General features: G+C 40.4%; 7 protein-coding genes across 7 annotated transcripts in view; 3 read left to right on the forward strand and 4 right to left on the reverse strand.

Moving 5' to 3' along the window:
• LOC101303052 (RNA polymerase-associated protein RTF1 homolog) overlaps nt 1-1,805 on the reverse strand; it is a 2,523-nt gene extending 718 nt beyond the window's left edge. The window contains exons 1-2 of the mRNA XM_004304676.1: nt 1,694-1,805; nt 7-1,544 (exon numbers count right to left, since the gene is read on the reverse strand). Coding sequence (XP_004304724.1) covers nt 7-1,467 — 1,461 coding nt within the window. The 5' untranslated portion in view covers nt 1,468-1,544; nt 1,694-1,805. The remainder of the gene's footprint in view (nt 1-6; nt 1,545-1,693) is intronic.
• LOC101302772 overlaps nt 1-4,200 on the forward strand; it is a 13,316-nt gene extending 9,116 nt beyond the window's left edge. Inside the window, exon 2 of the mRNA XM_004304675.1 lies at nt 4,179-4,200. The gene's annotated coding sequence lies outside the window, so the exon portion shown is untranslated. The remainder of the gene's footprint in view (nt 1-4,178) is intronic.
• Nucleotides 2,343-2,819, forward strand: LOC101303347 (agamous-like MADS-box protein AGL61-like). Its single transcript, XM_004304677.1, has one exon. The coding sequence runs from the start codon at nt 2,343-2,345 to the stop codon at nt 2,817-2,819; it is 477 nt and encodes a 158-aa protein (XP_004304725.1).
• Nucleotides 4,201-4,497: 297 nt separating the features above from the next.
• Nucleotides 4,498-6,479, forward strand: LOC101293012 (probable inactive poly [ADP-ribose] polymerase SRO2-like). Its single transcript, XM_004301967.1, has 2 exons — nt 4,498-4,745; nt 4,830-6,479. The coding sequence occupies exon 2, from the start codon at nt 4,844-4,846 to the stop codon at nt 6,188-6,190; it is 1,347 nt and encodes a 448-aa protein (XP_004302015.1). The 5' UTR covers nt 4,498-4,745; nt 4,830-4,843; the 3' UTR covers nt 6,191-6,479.
• Nucleotides 6,480-7,328: 849 nt separating this feature from the next.
• LOC101293313 (40S ribosomal protein S24-2-like) lies at nt 7,329-8,937 on the reverse strand. The gene is made up of 5 exons (XM_004301968.1): nt 8,773-8,937; nt 8,528-8,569; nt 8,257-8,427; nt 7,729-7,815; nt 7,329-7,626 (listed from the first exon to the last, which is right to left on the reverse strand). Exons 1-5 carry the CDS (start codon nt 8,845-8,847, stop codon nt 7,594-7,596), a joined length of 408 nt encoding a protein of 135 aa, XP_004302016.1. The 5' UTR covers nt 8,848-8,937; the 3' UTR covers nt 7,329-7,593.
• Nucleotides 8,938-11,741: 2,804 nt separating this feature from the next.
• Nucleotides 11,742-12,776, reverse strand: LOC101303630. The gene has a single exon (XM_004304678.1). The coding sequence runs from the start codon at nt 12,774-12,776 to the stop codon at nt 11,742-11,744; it is 1,035 nt and encodes a 344-aa protein (XP_004304726.1).
• A 4,989-nt stretch (nt 12,777-17,765) lies between these two features.
• LOC101303923 (receptor-like protein 12-like) overlaps nt 17,766-19,962 on the reverse strand; it is a 6,127-nt gene continuing 3,930 nt past the window's right edge. Inside the window, exons 3-6 of the mRNA XM_004304679.1 lie at nt 18,549-18,722; nt 18,375-18,440; nt 17,973-18,065; nt 17,766-17,864 (exon numbers count right to left, since the gene is read on the reverse strand). Of these exons, the coding sequence (XP_004304727.1) occupies nt 17,766-17,864; nt 17,973-18,065; nt 18,375-18,440; nt 18,549-18,722 (432 nt within the window). The remainder of the gene's footprint in view (nt 17,865-17,972; nt 18,066-18,374; nt 18,441-18,548; nt 18,723-19,962) is intronic.

Below are 19,962 nucleotides of genomic sequence, written 5' to 3' on the forward strand. Positions count from 1 at the left end.
CTTGAAATTATCAACTCTATTCTTTCTGTTCATCTCAGCAAGCCTGACAGCCTTGCTATCTTTCCCCTGTGATTGTCGCCGTGCTTCCAACTGCTCAAGCCTTGCCTTGATCCTTTCCACCTCTGCATCATCATGCTTGCTTTGTGCAATTTCCAATTCCCTCCTCAACCGGTCCTTCTCAAGCGCAATGTTCAATGGCCTTGATGAAGCAGATTTTTTCTCCTGTATCATCTGCTTCACAGTTTCGGCTGAGTAGACAAATGTATTGGTTTTTTTTATGGCTTCCTTTTTTTCCAGCACATCCTCTTTGCTTGGCAAGCGGCCACCATTTTTCTCCACCTCTCTGACCCACTGATCATACTCCTCTTCTAAAGGCAAAGAGTCTGAAACCATAGCCATCTGCCACCGGGCAGCGGAGTTTTCATTGCCCCAAACCACATTCAGATACTTGTGTGTGGTTTTATTCTCTAGTTTGTACTGCCGATCAGGATCTGAAGAGTCCACATTACGGACCGAGCACAGCCTGTAGATGGGCCGCCCAGACTTAGTCTTCCCAATTCCAACCCGTACAAAGCAACCCACGATTAATTCTTCAAAGAATGGTTCCATAAGCCACTTTGCAAGTCTTGACCTCCGAATGGTAATTTCCTTTATATCTTCAAATGTTAATCCCTGATTGCCCCTTTCATCATCACTGTCAATAGCATCATCTGCACTTGACCCTTCATCATCACTATGAGACCGACTTTCACTGTCACTCTGACTAGAGCTACTCCGACGGACAGCAGAGAAAGACTTCTTGATGGTGTGTGAGAAATTCTTACTCCCCACACTTCCTCTAGATACATCTCTCAATTTACGGTGAGCTTCAGGGTCCTGCTGTTTCAAACGTTTTGCTCGTAACTCATTCAATGCATCATCTTTGGCAGCTGCCCTGTCAGCAGATCTAGCTGAGGAGCGCACTCGAGAAGATGGGAGAGGCGGAGTCACTTTCCTGGACTGTGTAGCCTTCCCTTTATCCCACTTTGGTCTGAATTTCTCCTTTAGACTCTTATCATCTTTCTTCTGTGCTCTATCAGACAGAATCAGCTCTCTTTGAAGTTCAGACATCTCCGCAAGCTTTCGCCTGTCATCTTCATCTTTGTAAAGATCGCTGCCGACATCAGATTCGTTGCTCTCACCCCCACGATCAGAGCCACTATCATTATAATCACCTTCATCCTGGCTGTCACGTTCATCATCTACTTCTGAAGGGTCCAGCCGCTTCTTCAAAGGAACTTGAGATCCTGAGGGTTTCCTACTCGCATAGCCACGACCATCATCAGAGTCATCACCCCTAGAGTCACTTCCACCATCAGAATATGAATCATCACGTCTCCTCTTTGAAGATGAATGTGAGTGCCGGCTTTTCCGCCCCGAACTTGTTCTTCCTGCTGCCTCCAAGAGCAAATCATCCAAATCCGCCATTATCGGCCGTGCCTGTCTGTATTCTTTCACGTTTCACACTACGGATTCATTATGTATACAACAAGGGGAACTTGTCTCTGTTAATAGAAGTTTAGTTGAAGCTGTCTTAGCATAAAAATTGAAAAACCCCAATTGAAGCATAACAGAGAAACGAGAGAATCCTAATTCAAGATTGAAAGCTAAAAAGAAACAATGAATGGGTGACTGGGTGTTAAGGATTTAGTACCTGGGCTCCGAAATTGATTGAATAACAGGGAAGAGGAGACGAGCTGAGAGGAGAGCGATGTCGCCGATGTGGATCGCTGAAGACCCCGGTTTTTTTTTTTTTGGTCGAATCTGAATTCTGTGCCAAGTGAAGGCTGCGAACTAATTACACCTTCCTTTTTTTTTTTCTTTTTTTTTTTTGAAGTGTAATGGGCTAATATATACTAGAGGCACCAGGAACGGAAACTACTTTCCAGTTTTTTGGTTTTTGTTTTGAATTTAGTTGTTAAATTACCATCCTATCCATTCGACATTAGATAGAGAGGAATTAATAGAGTTTAAAACTCCGGTTTTTTGGGTAGTTCAAAAATTAAACCATCCTAGTTTCCTTCTAGCTTTATTAATAGAGTTTAATTAGATTGTTTTGCTGCTAAACACTTTCCTTTGCTTGTCTGGATAAGTTATAGGCTATGAATCCTCGCAAGATAGGAAAACATACACGAGGGAACTCCTCTATTACTCTATATATATAAGCTAGTGAAACAAACTGCATTTCAGACAATCTAAGGACTCCTCTAATCTCTATAAGTGAAACAAATTGCACTTATCAGACAAATCTGTGGTGTCAGCAGTAAACATATGCAGTCATCATGGGATTAAGGAGGACCGAAATGAAGAAAATAAGCAGCAAGAACGCCCTCAAGACCACCTTCACAAAGAGGCGACAAGGTCTGTTTCGCAAAGCCAACGAGTTTTGCACCAGAACTGGTGCCCAAATCGCCATTATCACCTTCTCACCCGCTGATAGACCGTTCACATTTGGTCACCCTTCAGAAGATTCCGTCATAGATCGTTATTATAATCCCGGCAAACAAGTACTCGAGGAGAATGGTGGTCATGGCAGTGTCATTGACGAGAAAGATGAAAACGTCAAGTTCTGGTCGGATAAACCCATTGAAGCCATGGGACTAGGCGAACTTAAGGAGCTTGCGCGATTGGTAGAAGATGAAATAGAAGAGACGAAGATGAGAGAAGCATGCACCAAAGACCTTTTGGGTTTAAACTGGAAAGGGGACGACCCGAAGTTAGATGATGAGATGAAAATAAGAGAATCACGCACAAAGGACTTCTTGGCTAACTGGGTATGAACTTGCACTCTATTTCTTCTTCTTCTTTTTTGGGAATTTTCTAATTCAAACGGAAAATTGAGCTTGACATGTAGTTTGATTTTATGTTTGAATTAGAAATTGGACATTGTTCAACTTGTTATCTTAGAAGAATGAGGATTTCGTACTACATGACTTCTAGAGGGGAATGCAACTACTTGTAATTGTTATGTTGTTGGTGAGGAAAAATTTGGGTAGAAAATTTCCTCAGTAACAAATCTTAACTGGAGCAGAAATGAAAGCTTTTTTTCCTTTTGATTATGGATGTGAAAATGGGCCAAGAATTTATCGGCGATCACGTATCTCTCAATCTAAAATTTCCAAAAAGGTATTATACTGGCCTCTCTGACTGGCTTTGCTACCATCCCCTTCTAGATCCTCCTCCAGCTTTATTTATAGCAGTCACTCCTTGATCCTTAATGTTGAGCACCCTTGCTCGCTAGTTCAGCGCGAATGGATCCACGACATCGTATGATGGATATCATGGTAAAGCTCCACTAGGACCACTACCATTCTTCCTGTCGTCCTGTTCAACTTCACCTCGTCCTCAACTTGTTTTCGCCGCGTCTCCCTCTCATACGATTTGATTTGACCGACACCCTATCTTGCCACAACCTGACTTGACCACTACGTGATCCACCTCTGCATGATTTTCCTTCCACGTGACCAACTTCCACTAAATCACGTTCGTTGCTTCATAATTTCCTTCGCTGCCACGTTCTCCTTCGCCTTGACTTGATCAGCGTGCTCCTCGAGCTTATTCATCCGCAACCTGATTCGTCTGCTACCCATTTCATTATGCTCACGGCCCATTTATTTACAACCTAATTTGGTTGCCATACAATTCGATCACGGCCCAATCCATTCGCGGACGGATTAGGACCCAAAACTTCTTGGGGCCATACCGGATTTGGCCGCAACCAGATTGATCACGAGATGAATTTAGTCCAAGTTTGACTTTTCATGTATAAAATGATGTCCATTTGCATTTAAATCTTATAGTGAAAGTATTTGCACCCACATATGTGAATCTAATTATCTTGACGGTTTGTATCCGGTTCCTTTTAGTTTGACATTTAGTTTGATTTACGTTTGAATTGGAAATTGAACATTGTTCAACTTGTTATGTTAGAAGAATGAGGATTTCGTACTACATAATTTGTAGAGGAGGATGAAATTACTTGTAATTGTTATGTCAACGTAATTCTCTTAAAATTTGTATCTGATTCTCTTTAGAGTTCTTAGTGTGTTTGACGTACAAGAACAAATTCGTCCGCCGATACTCGTCAGGATCTCAACGCATTAGGGAAACCCTAGTGTTGTCAGAGAAGGAGATTCCACAAAAAAAAAAAAACAAAAAAACGTTGGGGACTTGGGGGTGTAGCGTGAAATCAACGCTCATTCTTCCTTGTTGAATTAGGGAAGAAAAAATCAACTTGAGGCACACGACAGACCGTTTTCCACAGGAGCGTTGGATTTCAAAGTTCCCAAATTACCCCACTCACCAAAGTAGACAACTAAAGCCAACGGTCTATTACCACGAGGTCCATCCGTAATTTCACTCTAACGTCATTTATGCCACATTTAATAAAAGAAAAAGCAAATCCGAATCCCTCTAGGAAAAGGATTTAGCCTGGCAGCGCGTCTTCCACACGCCACTCTCAAACCGCCCATATGGCCTCTCATATAAATAGAACCCAAAGAACCCTAACACTTCATTCTCTTCATTCTCATCCTTAAATCGATTCTCGTCGATTACCAAATTACCCTTCTCTCTCTCTCTGTTTTTCAAAATCAAATTCTATCAAAGCCCAGAATAATCTGATAAGCTTGATCACAAAAAAGTCAAATTGACCGGGTTTTACTAACCGAGTTCCGATTTCAATACTGATCACCGAGTCGGCTCAGGTATGTTTTTCACTTCAATTTCACTAAATTATTTTGATTAATTTTGAATTGTTTTGATTAATTTTGTCTGTGATGATGAATCAGGAAAAAAAAAATCGATGGAGCAGATCCAGATTGCCACCGATGATATCCACAAGGAGGAGGAGGAGGTTTCTCCGATGGTAGAGGATCACGATTCCGGGTCGGATCGCTCCGAATCGGACCATAACGATCAAAATTCCGACGAGTCTGATTGCGAGAGCGAGGCGGCGGATTCGAATCCCGGTGATGATAATGCCGACGATCAATTTAGGGTTTTCACCAGAAATGGGTTTATGTCTCGAGTGGATGGATCGAGCGCGCAATACGAGACGATTCTCAAGAGCTTTGGTGTGGGGATGGGATCGGCTGCGGGAGTTACGGAGGTTGTGGCGGTGCACAAGTTTCTGGTGTCCGCAATGGCCGGTGGGCCCAGGGTCCGGATATTTCGGGGGTTTGCGAACGCGGTGGGGACCAAATGCGGGGGGAACCCCAACATTAGGTATGCTTGGTATGGCGGATCGAGGGATGAGATTGCTCGGATTGTGGCTCATGGGTTTGGTAGTTTGAATGGTGACGAGTGTGGTCGGATTCAACTGAATGCGGTGAAGTTTGCGTTGGATGGGGCAAAGGCGTTGGAGGTTGGTGATGATGGGCTCAGGCATATGCTGCTGTGCCTTGTTGTATTGGGGAAGATGGAGGAGTTGCCTAGTTGTTCTGCACAGGTTAAAGCTAGTTCGGATGAGTTTGATACTGGTGTGGATTGTGTTGTGAATCCTCGGAGGTATTTTGTGTGGAGTAATTGCATGAACTACGCTTGTCCTGCTTTTGTGGTGAGCTTCAAGGGTCCTGCTAGCTTGGAGGGTTATGCGACGACGGCAAGTACTACTACTACTCAGAGGGGGAGAGTCGCTAGCGCTAGCGCTATGGGGAATGCTCTCAACAAGCGATCAGCGCGTGGAGGATATATTTCTCTTGGTGCTCTGGTGGCCGCGCTGACGAGGTTCTTGTCTCCGAGAGAAATGAAGATAATGGTCAGATTGCTGGAAGATTTCAGGGCAAAGAAGTTTGACGTAGAAGAGTTGAAGCGAAAAGCGAAGCTCATAGCTGGTGACAAGTTGTTCTCGGCAATGAAATTGGCGGCTGTTAAGGGGAGTGGTACTGTTGGTGGCTTGCAGCTGGTGAATGGATCAGTACGAGATATATATCTCCCTGGTCTGATAACAGTGCTTGCAGAGTTCTTGCCTGCTACGAAGATTGAAATGCTTAGCAAAAGCCTTGGGGATTTCAAGGATAAGAAGATAAATCGATCTCAGCTGGCTAATAGTGTGAGAGCCATTGTTGGCAATGACAATATGTTGGTTGCAGCAATCAACTCTTACAGAATCAAAAAGCAGCGGTTGCAAGACAAGCAGTCAGTTGTGTGAAGATGATGAATTACTAGCCCTTGGTTAAACTAGGATCCATTTTCGTTTTGGTTACAAGCTTAGTCCTGCATATGCATTCATATGTTCCTTCACTTTTTTCCATGATAACAAATGTCTAGTGTCCTATTCCACATTTCCATTGCAGAAATAAGGTGGATGTAATCTGATTCAAGTGAAGGAACAAATGTAACAAGACTTCTTTTCTGGCTCTATTAGACCTAGTAGTCCTGATATTGTAATAAGAAACATTTTATGTTAATAAAGCATAGTAGTTCTAGAATTCTTCATCAGTTCATTTAGACCAGCTGCAGCAACTACATTTAATCTTATAATTTGTAATTTATATCAGAAATTTGTATAGCTGTTCAAACATTGGCAACAATGTTATAACCCTTATACCCCAACAAGGGAGCTTAGATTTGCATGCCAGCTTTTACATTCTAATTTTTTGAGATTATTTCATCCCTTATTCTTATTTGCTATCCCTAAATACCCTTAATCTGCGCAGTTCAACACTTCAATGCAGTTCCTCATATGAAGGTTTCTGCCTCTTCGACCTCTGATGGATCCTCGAAGCTCACTCTACCACCGACCATTGCGTAAAGCATGCACACCAAATGTTCGACGTTTTGCCTCACTCAGACTCTCACGTCCGCTATTACAAGAAACCCTCTCAAACTTCAGACCATCTACAGACGGAAATGCATTGTCATTTAGCAAACACCTTGTACGTGGGTTTGTTCAGAATTGGAACTTCAGGTTGTTATGGAGAGAGATCTTTCAATATTTTACGTTGGTGGTAAATGGTAATGCTAGGGAAGAAGCTGATGGAATCCATTTTGGTTAAGAACTGTTATGATTCATCCACGCTTATGCCTAAATACATATCAAGAACCTAAAATAAATTCAGCCTGATTAGAAGTAAACTGTAATATTTGTCTCCCAGTCTCACTATGTACTTTGATCCTCTCTGTCTATGACTGAGTATGTCCACTCAAGTACGATTGTATAAACCAATAGACTGATTTGCTTACATTACAATGATTGCAATTTTAAACAAAAACTTGGCCTATACTACCATAGCAAACTGGTATACAACCAGAACTGAAGAAGTAAGATCTCAATGAGTCATCATACTACCATAACAAAATGCCACAAAACATTAGATGCATCTTCTATTCAATGTGATACAACCAGAACTAAATAATATTAGTCAATAAATAAACTGAAATTTTTCGCTAAATATCTTAACTTTGTCCACAGCAGGGTACTCAAAATCTGAAACAAAACGAAACTAAGCAGAAGTTGCCTCTAAAATCCACACTGATCAATGATATTTCATTTCAAACCCAAAAACATGGCTATTAGAAGCACCCAATGGCTACATAACAAGATCACTATTCTCACTTCTTCTTGGCAGCGTCTCCAGCCTTTGTCTGCAAAAACAATTTAACGTAAGCCAATGATGCATAAGCAATTTTAACCAGCTAATGATGCCAAACAAACTATAAAAGTAAGTGCAAAAGCAATAGACTTGCCTTCTTTACTCCTCGAATCTTCTTTGCACGGTTCTTCCTCTCCTTCAACTGCTTCCTGGATGATGCTACCTTGGTATCAAGTCCATTCTGCAAAATCAACAGCACATCATTAGTATGAACAAAGGTAACCATAGAGCTCCAGAGACAACTAGTAAGCAAATAAAAGAGTTGGATCATTCCTAAAAAGAATCACCATGGCCATAGATTCATGCTCATCATGCCTTAGATTATCATCAAGTCATGCCAACCTCCTGAATTAAATGGACAACTAATATAGAAACACAGAACTATAACCACAACACAATCTGATAAGACTTCCCAAAACAAATTCCAATCAAAGCTAATGAAGAATCATCATGTAGTGATATAAGGATGCCTTAACAGAGGACTACTAGGAAATTGCTGAATACACTGAAAATGATTCGAAAAATGCTGTCCAACAAGCCTAGTCCAAAATCTATAACAATAACATATCAAGACATACAGTGAGATTGTCAACATATATTTATTGAATCCAAGTGGACTTACCCTGATCAATCTGTACTTGGGCTCAAACTTCTTTGCGTTCTCAACAGAATCGTAAATCAACCCAAACCCAGTTGATTTACCACCACCAAAGTGAGTCCTGAACTTGAAAACAAAGATTGCATTTGTGTCCTTAACCTCGTACATCCTCGCTAGCTTCTCCTTCAGCTCGGCCTACACAAATGCCAATCCAAAATCATTCAATCAGTAAACACGCACACAACTCGAATCAAACTAAAGCATACCAAGAATTTAACAGCACTTAAAAGAATACCTTGGAAACATTTGGCCTCCCTGGATGCAAAACATCAATGACCTGTATCGAAACAAGTAAAAAGAATCAAACTCACTCCTAAATAACTGCGGCCATGAAATCAGTAAATAAGTTTCAACTTTCTTAGATCACACACATAATCTAGTCTTAAACACATGGAGATCTGACTACAACTACAACAAACCTAAACCTCTATGGAAAAATTGAAGATGAAGATGGGAAGAGAGAAGGCAGTTAAAACTCACGAATTGCTTGCGAGAGAGAAGCCGGTTGGTCATGAACTTCCGGGTGCGGATGGTGACAGCCTTGTTGTCCGCCATGGTTGGTTGGTTTCGAGGAGGTTTGGGTTCGCCTGAGAATGGGAGAACACCAAACCAGAGAGCTCCAGAGGCAACGGCAACTGAGATAGAGAGGGTGGTAGGGGAACGAAAGCTCGGCTTTTATTTCTTTAGGGTTTGGGAGAGGAGGACACGGGTTTTGGGCCGGGTAGGGTTTAAACCTTTTGTGGGCTTACCTAGGCAGTTGTGTTCTTTTTCTTTTATTTTTTATTCTTTTTTTCTTTTTGTTTTTAGATTTTATTCAAGTAATCAAGCCCCCCTTAAAAAATTGAAATTCATAAGAAACCCAAATGTGAGAGTTCATCGACTTTTTAGTTTTCTTTAGTTCAGATTCGTATTCGTTTCGATAAAGTAGGGGCTTTTTTTGTTGTGTAACTAAATTGCCAGGATTGGTATAGTGTCATGTATCAGTATCACGGTATGAAATTGTGAATGATTGATATTTGAGATTTAAATATGTTTAACAAAACATGATTATCGCTGTATTGAATTGAATGGACTACCACTTTTCCAAAACAAGTTATTTTGTACAATGTTCAGGGGTGCAGTTTGGACTCAAATTTAAGTATAAAGATTAAATCGATCTCCCATTCTTGATACTAAGAAGGTAGCTAGATTTCCATATAATGGGTGACCTTGGATGATAATGGTGAAAAGATTGTGCCTTAGGAACAAATCGTGACATCTTGAATTCTTAGGCCAAGAGAAGTCGATATTCATCATCTGAAAGAAGGGTAGGGAGACTAGGGGTTTATCCAAAGAGCACAAATTGATGTAATTTTAAAGCAACTAGCACATCAGTTGGCCAAGAGAAACACAAGATTGAAGATTGACAACCAAAAAAATAGCTTGTTATCGTTGGAAGTACAATAACAAAATAACATTAGATAACGCAATTAGATTGGTGGCACTTTGGCTTGGTACTGAACTCGTGGATTTGAAACTACCAATCTACCATAACAAGCATGTTATGTTCTGTTACCGGTGTGATCTGTACAATTTATATACCAGCAACTAGACACAAGCAGGTAAAAAGTTTTATGCAGATGAACAACGACACAATGAACGAATATCTACACAAGCAACCAGAATAGATTCTACAACTCTCATGTTTCAAGCATGACGCACAAAAGAACTGTCCAAAAGGCATTGAATTCCTGCGAATCAACTTCAAGACACAATTTGTGGCTTTGTCTTCCCAGGTTTAGTTCCATGAGTTGCACCCAGACTGTAAAGATCCACATATTAGTGATAACACGATGCCGTTATCTCTCATACATGGAACTTCTCAATCACCAAGCAGTCTCCAACAATTTGTTTACATCAGCAAATCAGGTAAAATATTTTGAACTCGTCTAAAAAGATAGCATTAGAGATCCAAGGAAAGAAACAACATGAGCTCTCAGGCCTAGCAAAGGTGAAAGCTGCTAGGTGCCCCACTGCGAATGCTCTTAAGAAACAAGCCTTGGGTTTCGTCATCATTGCAGATTTGCAGTAGTAGAAGTGTAGAACAACTATTCTTAAAAACAAATATTGTAGAACTGCAAACTCAAAGTTCATCACCCATGCAAAGAACAGTAAACCTATCCACCAAACACACTTCAATGTTGATCAACCTTGTAGCTAATATCTGATGCTGATAAAACAAGACCTCAAGAAACCCCTACAAAATTAGCATAACACGAACCCCTATGAAAGCCTGATCACCAAGAAAAAAATACAGGTAGATAAAAAAGAATGGTCCTCAGCACCCATCAATTTGATGCTTGGGAGTTGGGATAATGTTCCAACTTATAGTCTACTTGTTTTGTTCACAATATAAGATAGGCAACCTAACAAGCACACACACTTCATCTACAATAAAACTTTTCAAGGCTTGAAACTCTCCACCATTTTTCACACAACTAGTTTTAAGGGCACGACCAAGACCAATGTCATGCAAACAGACCTGAGCATCATCTACGCAGGTTAAGGGCAAGATTTCTTAGGGCACTAAGGTAGGGATACAATCTACCACTTCCTGAATTCGGAAGTGATGTGCAAAAGCTGGTCATCTGATACACCTGATGCCTTTAAAAGACTGTATAGACCACATGTACAAGTCATTGTTTATATAGATATCTAAAAAGACGTTCTATGGTAGTCATTGTATCCCTATTAAGGTGGTGATACAATCTACCACTTCCTGACTTGAAAAGCTGGTAATTTACAGGTCTGATGCCTTCTAAAGACTGAATTAAAAAGCTGGTCATTTTGTATAGAGCAGATATGTACCAGTCATTGTAGATATCTAAAAAAACACACATATTTCAAATGCTTTTTCATTCCTCGTTATAACTACAAGGAATGAAGTCAACAAAGACAAAGTTTCTACACACTTTCTTCAACATATCATCTGCAACTACAAAAACCAATGAAACAGATCAAGCAGACTTCCAAAGATGTGATTCTGAGTTTAGCAAAATTCCAATAGTACCAGGATTGATATATCCCATAGATAGTGTCCAATTGATAGCTAACCAAAAGGACCTTCCCCGAATCAAAATTAGTTGTTTGCAGCAAAGAAGCTATATTTTCCTTCCTAATGATTAAACAGATACAGATTCGAAAGAAATCAAAGGCATCAAGAAACACAATCAAACAACATAAATAAAACTCAGCCAGGCAAACTCGAATTCATCTAAATTCTTCCCATAAGCCTCAAATAATAAACAACAACAATAAGATTACTCTGAGAAAATTCAATTACGGTAGCACTAAGCAGTAATACCAAAAATTCTTTAACAGGGTACAGGGAATACCTAACCTAAACTCAGCAGCCAAAGCCAAACAAGTAAGGCTCAGGTCTTCGACTCTGCAACTAGTTGATGCTGACCTCAAATAATCTCATGCGCATGTCCGTAGTAGAAGTTGATATACTTAGACTTCATCTCAATCACTGGAGTGTTTGGTGTCTGTACTGGATAAATCTTGTAAAGCCTCATGTTCTCATAATAGCTTTTCGCTTCTTGATACTTTGGATCCTCCATTAGCTTCTTCTTCGCTTCCTTCTCTTCCCTAATCTTCTTCTTCACTTTCTTCACTTCCTCCTTCACAAACGCCATGAACGCCTCCTTCTTGTCCTCAGTCAGCTCCTCGGCCTTGATCAGCTCATCAGTATACTCCTCAACCTCATCGAATTCCCAATCAAACTGCACAAACAGCGGAGCTTGCGGCTCCCTCGGGAAGAGTATATCCACCACAGTACTCTGCTCCTTCTCCTCCTCATTCGGATTCATCAAATACGGCATACAGTACTGGAACTTCATCCAACGGTCCTCCTTCATCTGCTTCAAGCTCGCCTTCCTCTGCGTGCATCCCAGCACGAAAATCTGCGGCAAATTCGAACCGGACTTGGCTCCTCTCTCGGAATTCCAGCCTTCTCTTTGCTCCAGAGGAATGTAAGGGATCCAATCCATCTTCATCTGCCTCATCGGAACTATCTCCTTCTCCTCTCTCTGCACAGACCTGATCCCAATCTCCATCGACGGCGGCCGAGGCGCCACGACGGCGACCAGCGTCGGGATCAGCACCGGCACGGACGGCGAAGAAGTCTCGGTCTGGCTGAAGATGTAGACCTTGTTGTTCCCGATGCCGTGGAATTTGCCTCCTTCTTCTTCGAATTCCTTCTCGAGATTCGAGAAATCCCAGTCGTATTGGTAGAGCGAGTCCAAGCGATCCCACTCGGTGCCGACCGGGAACGCCGCCTTCCATAGATCTTGAAGGTTTCGCTGCTCCTCCACGTACTCCGGTTCCGGCTGCGGCTGCGGCTGAGAGGCCTTGACGCGCTTGGCGCGTGTGGCGGTGGCTTTGGGCTTGGGCTTGGCCTCCGTCGCCGCCAGGCGAGCCTTTCGCTTGGCTCCTTTCCTCATTCTAGGGTTTGAAATTTCGGACAGAGAGAACGGCTATGGAGATTTGGGGGTTTGGTGAAGAAGGTGTGTGTTTGTTTTGGTTTTTGGTAATAACCCTACAAATTCAAACGCGGAGTCAGAATTGGGCGTGATAACGAAGCGAAAACTATATATAAATGATATTTAATTTTGGTCGAAAACAATCGGTAATTGGTTTTTAATTTTAAAGAAAATTTAAGAAAATTGAGAGATGCCTTTTCGGTTTCGCACCTAGATTTCAAAATTGAAATTTTTCGAATTTTGGTGTTTAGTGAGGCGAAGTGTTTGCAACCACCACCGATGTTACGTAGTCAAATTATCTATGAGGCGATAACTTTGATAACTTTTACGACGGTTTTGGTTGGAGTCTATCGATGTTTCTTGATTTGTCGGTGATTCAAAACTTGTTTTGAAATGCGAGTCTGTGACAATGTATTTATAGGATACGACTTCTTAATTGATTAGAGTTAGGAAACTGTTTCCTTACAGGACTATAACATGTTACATAGTTTCCTAATGAAAAAACAAAGAGATTAGAGTGAAGTCGTTTTAAATTTGACAAATCCTAATTAGATTAGAGTTATTCAACATGTAGTCGGTTGTGCATAAAACAACCTCTCAAGCCCATAAACTAGTAAGCATCCCACCATGGTCAAGACAATCGAGGCCGCCTTAGGGTTCCCATCCATGAGTAGGATGGGCCGGGTCCGACCTCGGTGGCAGCATTGGGCCGAGAATGGTCTTAGAAGGCATAAGGGAGCTGGGTGTTTGAGGTAACAGCAAAGGCAGTTGTCCCACATCGGTTTTCAAGTAGAAGAGAACCCACTATGGGCCATAAATATGGCCCAGCCACCAGTTTGTCAGGTATCATTAATTACCCTAGTAATTACATTCAATAAGTAGATTCTGACTTAATCATCGGAGGAGGAAAGACCGGAGGCCCCCGGTCGTCCTTGTACTTGCAGGTCAGCGAGTGAATAGTTTATCATCCTACGGACACACCATCAGCTTCTGCAACCCCATCTGGGATTATACAAAAACATTTGGCGTTGTCTGTGGCAAAAGCAACACAAACACAGAGAAAGCCAAAGCAGAGGCAAGAGCAGAAACAAGCATAGGTGCAGCAGAACAAAAGCAGCACAAAAGCTTACCAGTTTTTCGACGTAATAGCAACGCCGGCAACTCAGAGGACCGGAAACACCTCGCAATCGTAGGGGTCGGCGGCGGCACAAACAAAAGGGCACGAAACGGCCGAGAAAACCAGAGAAGCCAGATAAGAGAGTGAAAGAGAAGCCAGAGAAGAGAGTGAAAGCGTGACTGAAGATGAGAGCTAGTGAGTAAGAAGACAAAACGAAAAAGGGGGGGGGAATGAGTTTATACTCAGAAAGTGGGGAGTCGCCTCGATCCACGAACCGACGCATTAAAAATCAATTAACTGTTAACGAGGAACCCCTATCTGTCGGATGAAACCGCAGGATGACGCCACGTGGCTCAAACCTTCTTACCTTCTCGAAGAAGGAAAGAATGAAGCGACGGGCATTAATTACTCGTCAGTCATCCCCAAGAATATGGCGACATCTGGCGGACATGCATTTAATGCACCTCCCACAGTAACGCACAAACCCCAAGTGAAACACCCATCCCGGATAAGTGTCACCGGGAAGAAGCATACAACAACTGCTTCTCGAAATTGTAAGTCCCAGATAAGTGTCACCGGGAGGAAGCATACAACAACTGCTTCTGCAAATTGTAAGTTCCGGATAAGTGTCCCCGAGAGGCCGGGGCAGGGCAATTTATATCATCCCTTTAAAAACAGAGTAAGTGGTTTGATAAACCACAGACGACGTTAACACCCCGTCACTCGAGTAGTAACACCGGATATGGAAATGGCTCGCTACCTTTGTCCATGAAAAATATAACACCCGTTCAACCCACGTCATGAGTACGAACTTGGGGGACTATGTGTGAGACCCCGTAAAATAGCTATATGAAATGAAGTCCTGATAAACTTTAGTAGACGGTTTTTATTTCGGACATACTAATGTTGTTAGAGTATTGTATTGTACTCAAAAATTTTGAGTTTGATATTGGGTTCTATGGAGAAGGCTTGGAAAAGCCCAACCCAGTTTGGTTAGAAATTTAGTAAGAGTTAAATTGAGGAACTTGTCTAGAACTTGATCAAACCTTCTTGCATCTGCTCTGTCTCTCCCGTTCTTATCCTCTCTTCGTCTCTGCTGGTCTCTCTGATGGATAGTAACATCCCCAACTAATCATCATCAAGTCGACAAGGCTACTGCTCTCCGATCTAACTTTGAAGCTAATCTTATAAGCTCGACGGCGACGGAGATGAGTGAATGTGTTACACGCATCGTCAACAAGTTGAGTTATAGAAATCTGCAGCGTGGTCTTCATCCTCTTTCTATTGTCCTTGTGAGGTAAAAACTGAGACCATCCTCTTTCTATTTTGGATTTGATTTTAAGAGATTGGTTTGACCATCCTTTAAAAGAAAAATTGGTTTCCAGTGACAATTGAAACTCGTGTTGAATTTGGGTTCTGATTGTTGTTGACGATTTAGTTGTTGGTGACGACGATGCTGGAGTCGATAATATCTATCCCATGTTTGTTGGTTTTGACACGAGACCAGACCTCTTGATTTTGATTATGGCTTTAGTTTTTTGGTTACGACAGGAACTGGAAATTAAATTGGGTGATGAGTTCGTTGGCTAGAGAGGCAAGATAAGGACGTTCCAATAAGTTGGAAGAGTGAATAATTGGGAGTGTGAGACGAGAAAGGAAACTGATATGAATGAACCAAATATGGGTAAGATTCTTTCTCTAGAGTTCAGTTTGTCCTTACTTTATATTTTCAGCAGTGAATTAGTGATGATTGGTGTTGCCAGTTTATGAAAACAGAGAAGATGGCTTACTGTTGATGCATGTAGACAATGTCGCAACATGAAGGAATGACCTTGTGATTTAATAATCTACAAGGTAAGGTAGCCAATTACTTTGGACCATTATTGATTGATTTCATTATATATGTTGGTCAAATCTCAAAACGAAATTGAGCTGCTGAAAGTGTACTATGTGTTGTGGTTTTGACCATTTGATAAGATGCTTACACTGGTTCTAAATTTGGTACAATTGAATGGTGGAATTGATATCTCAATTGGAAAGAAAGATGTATACTGCCTCGTTGCTATTAAAGGAACCTAGTACCGTATTTGTTCAGTTGGGATTAAAGTAGTAAAGCCCTTTTGTTGTTAGTATTGAGCTTGAAAAAAATGCTTAATTATGGAATAAGAAACTGATATTGAATTTGTCGGACAGAGCTCAGTTACCCGAGTTTTCGAGTATGGTGGTGTTTGCCGGATGTTATGGAGTAAAGGTTCAACTTCAGGAATACCAGGTAGGGGATTCTAGACTCTTCTTGGCTAGTGGTTTTTCGTATATTATTTTCGTCGGCTAAAGTATAGTATAGCCGACGAAATTTTTTTTCGTCGGCTACAGTTGACCATAGCTGACGAAAATTTAAAGTAGCCGACGAAGGAAAATTTTGTCGGCTAACGTGGACTTTAGCCGACGAAAAAATAATTCGTCGGCCTGGTTTTTTTATTTTTGTCAGCTAAAGTCTTTCTTCTGGTAGTGTGCGTCTTGTTCTTCATCAATGTTTCATCTGCTCTAGAATCCGAGAAGGCCACATTGACTCCTAATGGAGGCATTCATTGGTAGCCTACCTAGAATAGCCTAGCTGGTGTTTGTATATAACAACAATGATCTTATATCAATCACAGCCATGCGATCATTTTTCAATTTCATCGGCTATACTATACTATACTTTAGCTGATGAAATTTTTACTCGTCGGCTAAATTTCGTCGGCTATACTATACTATACTATACTTTAGCTGACGAAATTTTTACTCGTCGGCTAAAGTATTTTAGTAGACGAAAAAAATCTCGTTGACTATTATTTCGTCAACTAAAAGAAAAACAATAAAATGTTATATAACTTGTTTAGTAGGTTATATAACTTTGTGAACCAACTCTACATAGGAAGCAAAATTATCAAAAATCTCGTGAAATAAGATGTGTTCAGAATGGTGAAATACAGCTATGGTTCAAAAATCACGTAAACCGGGTAACGTCTCGGTGCCGATAGTAGCGGTCAACCCTATTTACCGTTATTATTCCCTATATGGAGCCCTATCGTCGGAAGGTAAATATCTCAAAATTTTTATATAGGCGGTTGCGTCTCATCTACGTGAAAGTTTTTCGTGTGGAAGGTTTGACCAAACTACGTAATATAGAGGGAAATATGAGCGTTTTCGTGAATTTATAGACTTTAGCCGACGAGATATTAAAAAAGTCGTCGGCTAAGGTCAAAATTTTTTTGGCGGCAAACCAAATATGGGGGAAAATTTTCAAAAGACTTAAACCGACGAAAATATATGATTTCGTCGGCTATTGTCAAGGGAATGGTTCACAATTTGGAGAAGAAAACTGAGAAATCATACATAGCTAGTTTCTAAACCCAGAAAAATCATATCAATCATAAATGATATGGTTTTTTTTTTTTTTTTCCTAACAAACATATAGTCGGTCCCATACAAATGAAATCCTAAGGTGGAATTCTACCACTTTAAGGTAATTATATACATCTTGACCAAAAAAAGGTAATTATATACATGTCAGACTTTTGTAATCGCTACAAACTTTTCACATTCTGATAAATTCATGTACATCTTAATTAATAATATAGAGAGGTACCTACCATTTACAAACAAACTACAATGTCAGGACCTATGATCAAGCAGTAGATTGAGAGAATTTTTTTGTTTTGTTTTTCATCATGATCCACATCTAGTGGAGTTATGCAATCTGATTTGCTGGTAAAATGTGACTTTGGTATGATCAAAGGTTCTGGACTGAGGCTTGATTCTGGTTGATTGATTGCTTGTGTTGAGTGTGTCTATTCTGTCTTTTGCTTCAAGTGCACAGATTGACATGTCATGGGCACAATTTTACATTTGTAAGCCTTGCACACATAGCCGACAAACTTTTCATAGTCCTGCATTTCATACAGACAAAAGTTAAGTTTGATTCAGAGAGAGTGAGGGACGAAAAAAAGGGGGAGATGGAAAAAAGTGGGATCTGAGAGGGAAGAAAGAGGACCAACATTTCTAATAGGTTGATTATTTAGAACCAGCCATGATACAAACTCTAGAGGTGGATTGAGGTGCATAATTTCATTGCCATAGTTTTGTTCAAGCTGCAGTAGTCCAACAATGTCAAACATAATTGACAACAACTTATTAACATCATATATTCTTTTAAATAGGACTATAGTAAGTAAAGCATGAAACCTTTGTTGCATTTGAACAATTGTACCAATCCAAAATGTGTTTCTTAGGCAGTCTCAATTGTAGCAATCCCACTCCTTCTGCCTTCCCTCTATGGCCAGAAATTCTATGCAGTAAATCAAAGCAAAATGCTAGTTCTGCATCACAAAATCAAATTTCAAATCGATTTACTACTCAATAAATTGATAACCTTTCATCGAAACTCATTTTTATCTCACCACATCATGCATAACATCGATAGCGCATGATTGTAGAGAATTCAACTTGCACTGATCTGGCCTATGCTGTGAAAGTATCACATAAAGAACTTATGCATCACTTTAATGATTTTATAAAAATGTTGCAGAAACTTTGAACAAATGATATTGGTACAAATAGTGATTAATATAAACCTGACAAAAAGCAGTGTTGTTGTTCGATTTGTTGGTGTATGCATCACCCCAAGGAACCAATCTGAGATTAATGATGGTGATGAGATCATCATCGAAAATCTTAGCAAGATTTTTTACAATGAAGGTAGCACAAGATATGCTCAAAGTGTCATAGTAAAGTGACAAAGTAACTTTCTGATTAGCAGCAAAACATGGAAATGTGAGCAAGAACATTGAACAGGTAATGAGACAAGTAAAGAATAATCGAGCAGATGCCATTTTTTGCAGTTAGATCTGTTTCATAATTGTGCACATCTGATGTAGTAATAGTTTCCCTCCTCTCTTTTAATTGCTATTGTTGGGTTTGGTACTCTGATATAAATGATGGCCAGGTCATAAGCATATCTTTGGACAAGTTTATGCAGAAAATGAATGCTTCTTGTTAATTATACAATTTTGGGCAAAAAAAGTCATCCAACCATGTGAGCTATGATCAACTAAAGAGCAGCAGCATCAGCAGGGTTATAGATCAATGTCGCACCTACCTGCTACTATTACTTTGCCATAACTTAATCATCTCAATCATAAGTACATGAAGGTGGCAGTGAAAAGCCTTCAAATTTTGACAAGAATAATTTAGCAGTAACAAAGCATGGATTGAAAACACAAACAAAAGATAAGAACACTATCAGACCATAAAACCTTATAGGTCAGCTTCAACTATGTCATATCAATCAACATTAGGTTCGATTAGCATATGGAATGTCAATGTAAACTTTATGCCACATTGTCTGCTCCTAAGGCTTAAGATGTAGAGTTTCTTCCTTGTTCTGCTAAACAAACTTGAGGAATTGATCTTTCATTCCCAAATGATTCGGTCAGGAATTTATCATAGTTCTACATGGACAAAATTGGTCAACAAGGGGACAAAGATTGAGGAAATAAGAAATCCAAAATATGATTATTGAGAGACTAACATCTGCAAGTGGTTTATTATTGACAACCAGCCATGGCACAAATCTATGTGGTGGATTAAGCTGAGCAGTTTCCTTTGCATATTTTGTTTCAATCTATGCATCAATGCCAAATTGCCAATCCGTGAAGATTAATTTTGTCAAGGCTCAAATGATGAAATAGTTCAAAAACATCAAGAACAAAGTCGGACTGAAAATGAACTGACCTGATTGCCATATCCACTGTTGTAGCAATCGATAGGAACAGTCCCTAACTTCAACATTTCAAAGCAATCGGCTCATTTTTCGTGCTTGTTGTGCAATGTGAGCCGCTCAACGCAGTGGATGAATCTAAAATGTCGATTCTGCATCATAATTAATCCACCGTAGTTAGTAACGAAACTAAAGTTTTAAGCGTCATATGCACATGTTTGGGATAAAGTCTGTAAAATCTTTTCCTAGAGGCATTGACAAGCTTTACC

This window comes from Fragaria vesca, linkage group LG6 (assembly GCF_000184155.1).
Source record: "Fragaria vesca subsp. vesca linkage group LG6, FraVesHawaii_1.0, whole genome shotgun sequence".
NCBI lineage: Eukaryota > Viridiplantae > Streptophyta > Magnoliopsida > Rosales > Rosaceae > Fragaria > Fragaria vesca.